We start from the raw sequence: 12,128 nt of genomic DNA on the forward strand, positions 1-12,128 counted from the left end.
ATGACTACTGAGTATTCTTGAGACCCAATGACAAATGTACAGTCTGATTCTCACATCTGAAATATAGTATGATCTGAAACTCTGGCTTTAAGAATAAGGCTATTTGTCATAGATGGATTATGCTGACATAGAAGTTGATCAAAATAACTGTATATCATGCTGCATGTTCCATAGGCCTTAAGACACCTGCAAGCTATGTGCAGTCTGTTAAAGGTAAAGTAAGACTTATGCCAACTCTCTTTCTCTCTACATAGAAACAATGAACTTGGACATTTCACAAGGGAGACGCCACCTATGACACATCACAACATATGGACTGAAGGTTAGAAGTTGCTCAAAGAATTGACTAGGAATAATGTTCCTTAAACCAGGATGGACTATTTGCCCTGCTAGTACAGCATTGAATCTTCTCTGACTGGCTTTTCAGTTTTTCAGAAAGGGAGCTATAAGATTAAGCACCTATATCAGTGTATTCTGTGTCCCTTTACAAGTACAATGGGAGACTTGATATCAACTGCCTAAAATGCTCTTGATGTCGCTTGTTATTGGGTGAAAATTATCTGATATATTCATTAATTGGACTGTATCTCTGACATAAACAAGTAATAAAAGAAAGACATCACCTGGTGCTTCAACCTTTTTACAGAAGGTGCTGGGGCTTGAAGTTGAGACCTTCTGCATACAATACATATGATATAACACCAAGCTGTGGTCTTTCTTGACTTCTTCAAAGTTAGCTTGAAGCTCCTTCAGGGAGCCCAATCAACTGTTGGCAGTCAAAGTAGACAATTTTTATGCAGATCAAACGAGACCTCCCTTGGTGGACCTCTATATGTTGTTGAATTGTGACTTCCACATTGACTGTGCTGTACTGGTTGGGTCTGATGGAAACCAAAGTCAAAGAACATCTAGAGGTCCACATCCTCCACTTCCCCCACCTCCAGTTTGAAGGATTAGTAGCCTGATTTTGTATAAGGCAGCTCAATATGGTTCAAGATGTATATCATCTATTATTTCAATATAATCATGTTTTTCAATAAAACATGATTTAAGTTTTAAAACATGTGAACATTTAAAAACTTCAAAAACTGAATAGGAACCATTTTTAAAACCTGATTTGGATTACAAATCCCACAATCCTTTAACATGGGGCATGGTGGCTAAGGCTTCTGGGAGCTGAAGTGCAAACAAAAAATGTGAAAAACTAAAAATTCCTTGTCCCCTGATTGACGGCTTCATTCTATATTTACTTGGAGATGAGTCCTACTTATTACACAAAGAGGGGCTCTAGAAGGCTGACTGACAGTGACATGAAATTCTGTATTCATGGCTCCATTTTATTTGCTGTCCCTTTTATGCAATCCCCTAGAACTTTTAGTTAGGGCCTGTCCAGACAAGGGAATTTGGAGCCATATGATTTGCACTGAAAAGTTTCTTATCTTCAGTGCAATCTATTTTATCTCTCACTTGAACAATCCTTCCATTCACACTGAGATATTTATCTCCCATGAGAATGGTCCACACAAGTCTTTGGATCACTAATTTACTCTTGAGCAGGTTTACCCAGACAGCAACAGCAGTAAAGGACAGCTGCAGCACAATGGAAAACCATGGGGTGAAAGTTGGGGAGATGGAAGGCAGGGAAACCCCCTTTTTCCTGCCTTTTTCTTCAGGCCAGTCTCTGCTGGGGCTGTGCTACCTTGTGGGAGTGGGGCCTCTTTCCCCCACCTTTTCCTAGGGCTGTTGTTAAGTGGACCACAGTGGTTTTCCTTTTTATTTGTGTTAAATAAAGTGGTATATCAAGGCAGCAGTGCATCAAACTAGTATGGTACAGTGGTGCCTCGCTTAGTGATCGTTCCGTTGAGCGATGAAATCACTTTGCGATGGACTTTTGGCCATCGCTGGAGCGATCGCTTAGCGATGTCCTCTATGGCTAAAATTCACTTTGCGATGATCGCGGGGGAGCAATCATGGCAAAGTGAACTTTTTTAAACAACCTGATCGGCGGTTCCAAAATGGCCATCGTTGTTTTGCCTTGCTGTAGAGGCACCCAAAATGGCTGCTGCTATGGAGGAATTTCGCTTTAAGGTAAGTTTTTAGCCCATAGGAACGTATTAAACGTGTTTTAATATGTTCCTATGGGCTTTTTAAAATCGCTTAGCGATTAAATCACTTAGCGATGTTTTTTCCTCCACGGATTAACATCGCTAAGTGAGGCACCACTGTATTAGAGTTGTGCTGCATCAGTCAGGGCAGTATAGTAGGACTCCCTTATCCTCAGGATTAGTATCCACGATTACACTTATCCACAGTCTGAAAATATTAAAAATATTAAAAGAAAAAAAAATCCAGAAACAAACTATTTTCACATGTATTACCAGAAATGACCAGTACAGGGAGACAGAGACTGTGCTATGAATACTTGTAAATAAAGATTACGTAGCATATATGTAATTTATATCTGTGTTTGCTATTATTCATAGTTTTCTTTATCCATGGGGAAACAAACAGCAGTTATGGGGGTCCTACTGTCTTTTAAAAAGAAGAGAAAAATAGAAAAGGGAGTTTCTCTATCCTCCCTTTAATGTCACAACTAGAGATGGGGACAACTCACCATCTTGGCGAGTCGTCCCACTTCGTGAGTCATCAAAAGTAAAAGGGAAACTGGCTGCCCTTTGCAAAGATGGCGGCTACGGCTTCATTTAGGGCAGGGAAGTTGTAGCTGCCATCTTTGCAAAGGGCAGCATGGATTCCCTTAGCCTGCCTCAATGGAGGGTTCCAGAGACCCCCACAAATACAAAGGGACAAATATTTAATGGATCGGCGATTTTCCACGAATACTGCAATCCGTTTTTTAAATCATCCTCATTTCTAGTCACAATCCACTTAATACATCACAGTGTCGTGAACTCTAATAATACTGCCCACTGCTCCATTTGGGTGTGAACTAGCTGCACAGTTGGATAGGAACGGCCTGAGTTGTACCAAAAAATCCAGAAGCCTCTTGTGATGTCGCAGAAAGGAGTGGGACAGCTCTTAAAGGGTTTAGGATGGGACGAAGCACATGTGGATGCCACAATTTGGTTTGAACCACACTGTACCAACAGCGATCCATATATTTATCTGGACAGGCCTTTATTTAATAGCTGCACATGGTAGTGTGGAAAGTAACTGACATTAAAGTATAAATGTAAGGATTGAATCTGCATGGTTTCCAAATGTGCAGATGCTGCAGAGAAGAAAACTGGAATTAACTTCATTTAATCAAATGCAATATATTGTTACAGTGGCCATTTATACATTGGGGTCATCTTGACTATGAATGATTTCTGCGGTCCACCTACTGCTGCTTTATGAGGTTAGTTTTCGTTTTTTAATATTAAACTGGAAAAAGGCTGCTTATCATGGCAGTCAGAAAGCCTGATCCTATACATGTTTATACAGAAGTTAAAACTAGTGTATTAGTAGGGCTAATCCCATTGCAAATATGTTTCTAAGAGCAATTTGATCTGGGTGCTTTGAGTCCTACTTTGTTCAATTCATGCCCTAGATCCAAACTGAACAGTAAATTAAATACAACAACTTTCTCATTGGTTTGTACTGGAAAACCAAAAATGCTTTTTTTTCTGTGGGTTTTTTTTTTTTTTTTTGCACATACATGGAATTTGGAGACTTTTCATAGACATGAAAAATTTGAGACAGCTTGTTTAGGAAGTTCATGTACATGGCACCTAAAGAGTTTTGATTCCTGCAAGCTCTGGGACTGAAGCGAAATATTGGCTTTGGTTGCATGTTGTAACTGTCACAGATCCGCCTTCTCTCCCCACCACTTGTTCCCATAATCCTTCCCCAGAGTTTGCCCTGCTTTAGCCATTTGAATTCTGAATACAATGACTGAATAGTCTCTGCTTTGTCCTGGAAACAAATCTAATCTTTCTGCTTTGGTCCAGACTACATACAAATTAGTCTGGATCTTGCTGATTGGGTTCAGGATTCTGGATTTGGCCCAAACCAATGCACAAGTCTAATGAATATATGCCCTCATTCCCCCTTTTGCAGCGAGGCTGTTGGTCCCTTCACTATCTACTGTCAAGAGGTAAGAGGGATGAGCTAAATGCCTCCTTCCTACATCGCTGCAATCCTGAGCCCATCTTCTTAACTCAGTTGCCAGAGTTATATACAATTATAGGACCTTTAATTATAAATAGCTTCTGAATACCAAAACAAAACAGACAAACAACAAGAAGAAATATCCTCATCCCTACTCAAAATAAACCCAAAATCAGAAACTGGTAAATCGTATTATGGGGCTTCTTAAATTCAGTACAAAATATGGTGTTAGTATGTTTTTAATCCAGTATGTTTCAATCCCTGTTTCTCACAGTTGCCTTTAAACTTCATAAAACGGTGAGAAAATCTGTTCAAGGATCATCCGTGGCTGGCTCAGTCTGAATGTCATGATAGGCAGAAAGAGATTAGGTGTATTAGGATTCCTTTTCCCATCTCTTCCGGGTCACTTGATCTTTCTAGAGAAAACTTATTTGAATACTGACTTGTTTAAAATGAATTCAAGCTGGAATAATGTGTGCATGTTCTTCTCTATGACTAATGTCGTTTCAGAAATGCGAGCAGTCACTTCCTCAAGGCCTCTAAACACAGAAGAAGACCAAGAAAGAAGCATGTGCTCAGTTAATGTAGTTGAGTGAGTTTTTTTTCCCTTTTTTGCCAAGCCAAGAAGAGAGATGGTTACAAGATGATCATGTGAGTCTCAGGTTTACAGAGGTTTGCATAAGAAAAGAAGAAAAGACATTTTGTAGATTGCTTCTCATGTTTGGAGACTTGCCACTGTCAACGGTGCTACAATGGCCTGGTTTAAAGCCTCAGCAACATTTGCAATGAAAATATTTGGACTAAAAAATTTGGAGAGTTTCCTTGCTTTGAAATTGTTTGTCATGCTTTACCAGTGTTGACCTGCAGCCCTTCTTTTTACTGAATTTCCGAATTAAACAGCAACTACTGACACTTTGAATTCTTGAATCTGCAAAGTTTGTTAAGTCAGCGCCAGCTCTGTAGCAAATTTAGGCAAAGCAGGAAACCTGTAGGAGAGACTTTACTTCATTGTCAATGCAAGCAGCCAACTCCTTCCCCAGATAAACTTCTCAACATCCCACTCCTTTTTCTAAGGTCATGGATCCTGAACATAGCCAGAAGAGCACAAAGAAGGGTGAGGAAGGTCCAAGGAAGAGGCTTGTAAAACGACAGGCTATCCAAGGTAGTATTTCATCTGTGGGTACATATCTGAGCAGCTCTGCTCCTTTGCCAGGCTCCCCCCTGCAAGACGTTGCCTCACAGCAGCATTTTTCAAGGGAAGACATCCAGGAGAAACCAGGACAAGTCCAAACTAAGCATTCCTCTTTTGAACACCCATCCCATGTTACTCAGCTTCAGCAGCACTCCCTATCACCAGCATATATGCCTCCTCGGAAACCAGAACATGTCCATGAAGGGTCCACATGGCAACTGGTTGATCCAGCAAGAGCTGTCCCTTCTGGGTCATTTTCATCCACTGGGCTTCATTCCAGTCATAGCCAGACCTTACCATCCCGGTCCTCCATAGTTTCTGAAGAGGACATGCCCTCTGTCCAAAAGGTCTATGTAGCGCGTAGTTCACAGGTTTCCTTAAAACCCTCTGAAGAAGGACACAAGAAAGAAAAGAAGCCACAGAAACCAGGCAAATACATTTGCCAGTATTGTAGCCGGCCTTGCGCCAAGCCAAGTGTCCTCCAGAAACACATCCGATCTCATACAGGAGAAAGACCCTATCCATGTGTTCCATGTGGCTTTTCCTTTAAAACCAAGAGCAATTTGTATAAGCACCGAAAGTCACATGCACACCGAATCAAAGCTGGTTTGTCTTCAGGGACTGGAACAGAATTGTATCCTTCCAGCTTGGAAATGGAGAAGATGGGTGGAGAGGAATTTGAAGAACCTACTGAAGGAGAAAGCACAGATTCTGAAGAGGAGACAAGGACAACATCGAGTCACCTAGTAGAACTGTCACCCAGGCAAAAGCAAACGATGTTGTATGGGGCAGGAAGCCAAGGCTCTAGTAAAGAAAGTTCCTCTTTCTCCCATTCTAGCACATCTCAGTCTCTTGATGACCCCAGCCAGTTTTTAGAGCCAGCTCCGGAACATACTCAAAGTCATAAATTGGAGGAAACTCATACCATTAAACAGAAGCTTGCTCTCCGGCTAAGTGAAAGAAAAAAGGTAATTGAAGAGCAGGCTTTTCTTAGCCCTGGTAGTAAAGGGAGTACAGAATCAGGCTATTTCTCAAGATCAGAGAGTGCTGAACAACAAATCAGCCCACCAAACACAAATGCCAAATCTTATGCAGAAATTATTTTTGGTAAGTGTGGGAGAATTGGCCAACGGACTACCATGTTAACAGGAGCCACCACCCAAGAATTTTCACAGGTTTCCTCTGAAGAAAAACTGAGCACCGGTCCCTTGTCTGTGCCTAGAACACAGGTTATTGAACATATCACCAAGCTGATTACAATTAATGAAGCTGTTGTTGATACAAGTGAAATAGATAGTGTGAAGCCTAGGAGAAGTTCTTTGTCCAGACGAAGCAGCATTGAATCTCCAAAATCAGGTGCATACAGAGAACCTTTTCAATTAGAAACCAAACCTGGTTCTGGTAGCCAAGTTGAGTCATCAAAGTTGATGACATCTCATGTTGAAAAAATGAAGCCTGAACAATCATGGTTATCTCTCCAGCAATCCCACAGTGCCACAGAGACAGTGCCTCTCCTAAGAAGCCAATCTATGCCTTCAGCTGCAAGTACTATGAGTTCTCCTCATACTTTTAGAGGTAGCTATTCTTTTGATGACCACGTTGCAGGATCAGAGGTCTTAAGTCGTAGTCAGGTGTCTTCCCATCCAAGAATGCTAAAACGACAGCCTGCCATAGAGCTACCATTGGGGATGGAGTACAGCTCAGAAGAGGTGAGCAGCACAGCAAGCAAAGAAAGCGTTGCCAAACCGACTGAGGAACAAGAAAGCAAGGAGACCGAGCTTACCAAAAAGTCCAGGAAGGGCACGAAAATGAAAGGGTTTATGTATGAGTGTAACATTTGTGGTGCTCGATACAAGAAAAGAGACAATTATGAAGCCCACAAAAAATATTATTGTTCTGAACTCCAGGTCTCCAAGCCTCGATCTTCCAGTTCTCGTACCTCATCAGAGGTGGAAAAAAGTTTCATGGAAACTCATCCTTGGCCACAGAGGATGCATTATAAGCTGGGAAGTAGTTTAGAACTTACACCGCTGAGGAAAAGGCGTAAAGAAAAAAGCCTTGGTGATGAGGAGGACCCCACAGCTTTTGAGATGGGTGAACCATCCTCCTCTAGTGCTGGGCCAGCCACTCAGGGTACTGGCTTCAAATCCACTGTTGTGGCCTTGACTTTAGCCTCTCAGTCCATTAAGCCACCAGCAGAGCCCAGTCAATCTGTGCCCTTTTCCAATATCGGTGTAAGTTTTCATCCTAGAACTGCAAAACCCTCTTTTAGTACCGAAAGCAAGGAAAGGAGAACAACTTCAAAGGAGATCTCTGTCATCCAGCACACCAGCTCCTTTGAGAAATCTGAATCCCTTGAACAACTGAGTGGTTTGGAAGGAGAGGAGAAGTTACTGTTGCCATATGGATCTCATCCCGCAGTGCAACATGGCCGGACATCTCATTCCCTGCAGCCAAAGCTTGTGCGTCAACCCAATATCCAAGTTCCTGAGATTCTGGTCACTGAGGAACCTGACAGACCAGAAATGGAACCCGAGCCTCCTCCCAAAGAGCCAGAAAAGACTGAGGAATTCCAGTGGCCTCAAAGAAGTCAGTCTCTCTCTCAACTCCCGGCAGAGAAACTGCCACCCAAAAAGAAAAGGCTACGGCTAGCAGAAATGGCCCAGTCTTCTGGAGACAGTTTTGAATCAATCAGAAGCCCAAGTCTAGAAAGCAGCATCTCCCATGCTTCCAGCTGTTCAACTTCGTTTGATCGAGAGGAAGCCACTTCCCAGCCTTCTGACACCCCTACGAAGCCTCTCAGTATACCACATATGCTAACAGTACCAAGCCACCACCAACATCAGCATCCTTCTCGAGAAATGCGGAGATCTGCTTCGGAGCAGACGCCCAATGTCTCTCCCTCTTCTACGATGTCAGAGACCCGCAGCAAATCCTTTGATTATGGGAGCCTATCCTCCTCCTCTCCTGCTACAACCCATCCTCCAACGACATCAGCACCGCAGGAGAGGAGGAAATGTTTTTTGGTTCGACAGGCATCTCTCGCCAGGCATCCAGAGCATGAACCAGACCCACCCCCCAAAGAGGGGGCAGAAACTGAAGAGTCCATACACACTTCAGGCAAATCTCCTACTGGAAGCCCTCCCCAGCAACAGCCACCTTCACCTTCCTCCTCTTCACCTCACAGAAGCTATTCATATGATAAGGGTCAGCCGAAAGATTGTCCTGAGCCCTTGTATCCCCATATCTACACTGAAGCTCTGCAACTGTTCCATCACTCTACACCACAGTTAACACTTCACGAAAAGCAGTACCTGACGCCACATATCTCCCTTTTGCCCTTCCAATCAGGACACTCAGTAGAGCTCTTTTCCACCCAGGCTGTGGCAGACCTCTTCTCTGCTCAATATTCGATCCCACCGATACCTCACTCCATATTTCAGAATGCAGCTTTTCCTCTGCAAGATGCTTTGCTCCACCCGGGCCGGCTTCACATTACTCCTCAACTGATGTCACACTCAGCTGATGTGGCAATCCGGCAGAGTCCATCCCTTGTCCCTCTACATTATCCAGGCTCTCCACCACTTCCTTCTGCATTTTTTCTCCCTCTTCATTCCCAAATTGCTCTGCAGTTGCCAAGTGACATTGGGGTCCATTTGCCCCAACTGAAATCCAGCCTCTCTCCGCCAACAGGAAGCCCAAGCTTCTCCTCATCTATAGACTATAGCTCTGAGAGCCCGTTGCATCTTCTGACCCGACCAAGCTCTCCTTCTGTCTCAATTTCTCAATTGGTGATGCCTGCACGGCAAGAGCCGATTGTGTCACTCGTTGTCCCCGTTCGCATTCAGACTAACATGCCCTCCTATGGGAGCGCAATGTACACCACTCTTTCTCAAATCCTGGCCACCCAATCCCACTGCAGCGCCTCTTCCATCATCTTGCCAAAATTTGATGATTATCAGACCAAGGGTACCTTGGTCTGCACTGCAAATGTTCATGGAATTGGTCTTGATTTGGCACAGATGATCACTGAAGAACAGAAATCCTTGTTCCAGACCCCGTATCTGAGGCTGCCATTATCATTGTCGGAAAAGAAAAGTTACATTCCCCTGGTCTGTACTTCTGAAAGTATCTTAGGTTATGAAGGACTTCCCCCACTGACTGTAGGTGGAAGCAAGCGGATGTTGTCTCCAGCTGGGAGCTTGGAACTCACTATGGAAAGTCAGCAGCAAAAAAGGGTGAAGGAAGAAGAATTATCTGAAACGGAGGAAAAACTGGATTTAGTCATGGCATCCAGTGCAGAAGAGGAAGGGAAGACACTTAACCAAAGGAAAGCCAAGGCAGAAATGTCCCCTGATGTCTCACCTGAAACCTCTGACCCACAAGATGTCGAGGATGCTCTACAGCCAGCCCTCTCACACGCTGAGACCTTGAACTTTGAAGTGCAAGAGCAATACAAGCAGATCCAAAGTAAGGACTCTTCACAGATGGTGAAGAAGGAAGATTCCAAAGATCCACTGGAACCACCCACAGGAAGCTCTCCAAGCTCTGCACTTCCTTCTGAGGCTCCTCAAAGTTCAAAGAAGTCTCAAGACAGTATAGACATTAAGAAGGTACTTCAGTTCCCCAGTCTCCATACAACTACTAGTGTCAGTTGGTGCTATTTAAATTATATAAAGCCAAATCACATTCAGCAAGTTGACCGAAGGTCCTCAGTGTACACCAGCTGGTGCATTAGCCTGTATAATCCCAATCTTCCTGGTGTATCCACGAAAGCTGCTCTCTCACTCCTGTGCTCCAAGCAAAACGTGAGCAAGGAAACCTACACCATGGCAGCTGCTCCCCGTCCAGAAGCAGGAAAGCTTGTACCCTCAAGTTCCAGGAATCCAAAAATGTCTGAGGTAAGGAAATATGATTTTTCTTTTTTCCTCACCTGTTTAATGGATAAGAATTTTATATTTTATGCTTTTATGAAGCAGTTCTCTACAAGCATTCTCATGCTGGTGAACATTTTCTCACCTGTGGGACTCTTTTAAGCAATGCTAGGCAACTTGTGGTCCTTCGGAAATTGTTGGACTGGAATGCCTATCATCCTTAGTCAGGATAGGCAGTGGTGAGGTATGATAGGAGTTGTTGTCCAACAAGATCAGGAGGGCCACATGTTGCCTATTCTTATTAGAATATCATGTTAGCTAAGAATGATTTGCTGCTGAGAAATTTAGAACAGTGGCTCCCAGCCTGGGGCCCTCAGATGTTCTTGGACTACAACTCCCAGAAATCCTGGCCAGCACAAGTAATTGTGAAGGTTCCTGGGACTTTTAGTTCAAAAATATCTGAGGACCCAAGGTTGGAAACTACTGATTTAGAGGAATAGATATGTGGGGCTACTGAGATTTGGCCATGTTATAGCCCGGGATAGCACAATGATATATACCTTCCTAGTTGCCTTGCCAAGGGTGTGTAAATGCACAGCCCAGTCCATATTGTGAAATATGAAAGGGAATTACATCAGAGGTCTTGCATCTGACCATACATCATAAAAAAGATCCATATACCCATCCTATGCTCTTCCCAAGGCAGCAAGGGCATCTTTGTATGCAGTTGGTTCCATGTATATGGGCTAATACATGGTCTTCCTATGCTGTAACATTGGTCAGTAAAATTAAACATCTGATAAGAGTTGTTTTAGCAAAAAGCAAGCTTTTCTAGCTCCTGGTTTCACAAAAAAATCATGCATATTTTCCAGTGCTCTATATGTATTAAAGAGGCTGAGGCTAAATCACTGCCCACCAAATGAATTTTGAGAATACTCATTAAGAGTAGCTTGTCTTATAAGACCTTACCCCCATGGCTTCTTTGAATGTTGTTGAAGAAGCCAGGTGCTAAGACATATGCTCTTACTTAAATTGTGTAAAATATAAATCTAATGGCCAACATCCGATTGAATGTTATGCTGGCCTAACAGAATTAACATAAATCTCATTGGTGAGTTGGCATAAATCAAGAACGTAGTATAGACATTTGTTGTTGTGAACCCAGTTTTGGAGACCAGCAATATAATGACAAATGTCTGTGCCAATGTTTTAACTTGTGGTAATTTGCCAGTGAGATTTATGCCTCTTGCATTATGCAGAGGGCATAAGTAACTGGATATGTCAGTTATCTTAGTATTTCTAGCCAGAATAGACCTGGTAAATCAATGATGAATGATGAGACAACATGTATGTAAATCCTATAGTTGGGACTGCTAGTTGGATTATTTGATGATCTAGGATGTCTTTGGTTTGCAGATCACAGCTGTTTCACATCATCGCTATGTTCATTGTTGAAAACTGGGTGGTTACTGAGTGGCCACTGTCACCTTCTAGTGATACTTCTCCATAATTAGCTAGGCTAGTCCTCAGTTGGCAGATGTGGAGACTGATTTAGATACAGGATAAGGTAATAGCTTATGCACTTCATTACACTGACAGGGGTTATCATGCTGTCCAACATTCTCTCTAAGCTGCATGGGCATGCAGTGCTGCATTGGGGAACACAGCCAAGGTAGTGTTGCCACCTATTTGCTTCCTGGTTATAGTTGGAACCCCATAGGTGGTGGGCAGAGCTCCCAACCAACACTCCAGAAAATTAGAGGGAACGTTGCTGCTGTCATTCTTTTGGGAACCTCCACCTTAGCTTACTATATGGGCACCATGTGGAATGACCCTTGGAAATTTCCCAACTTAGCACACACCTGACCTCCCTGTCTTCTAAGATGAATGGGCCCAAATGGGCCTTCTTGTATTCCTTTGGATGACCAGTAGAAAAGAGGTGTTATATTTGT

The 12,128-nt window shown here is 43.1% G+C and overlaps 1 protein-coding gene across 4 annotated transcripts in view; it reads left to right on the plus strand.

Annotated features, from left to right (window-relative positions):
* HIVEP3 (HIVEP zinc finger 3) overlaps positions 1-12,128 on the plus strand; it is a 340,969-nt gene that overhangs the window by 247,128 nt on the left and 81,713 nt on the right. For 3 of the 4 annotated variants that reach the window (XM_072980264.2, XM_072980262.2, XM_072980265.2), the window contains 3 exons: positions 255-322; positions 3,288-3,358; positions 4,621-10,203. In XM_072980264.2, the coding sequence (XP_072836365.2) occupies positions 5,188-10,203 (5,016 nt within the window). In that variant the 5' untranslated portion in view covers positions 255-322; positions 3,288-3,358; positions 4,621-5,187. The remainder of the gene's footprint in view (positions 1-254; positions 323-3,287; positions 3,359-4,620; positions 10,204-12,128) is intronic. The other variant, XM_078380210.1, reaches the window with a different exon arrangement.

This window comes from Pogona vitticeps, chromosome 9, assembly GCF_051106095.1.
Source record: "Pogona vitticeps strain Pit_001003342236 chromosome 9, PviZW2.1, whole genome shotgun sequence".
Classification (NCBI taxonomy): domain Eukaryota; kingdom Metazoa; phylum Chordata; class Lepidosauria; order Squamata; family Agamidae; genus Pogona; species Pogona vitticeps.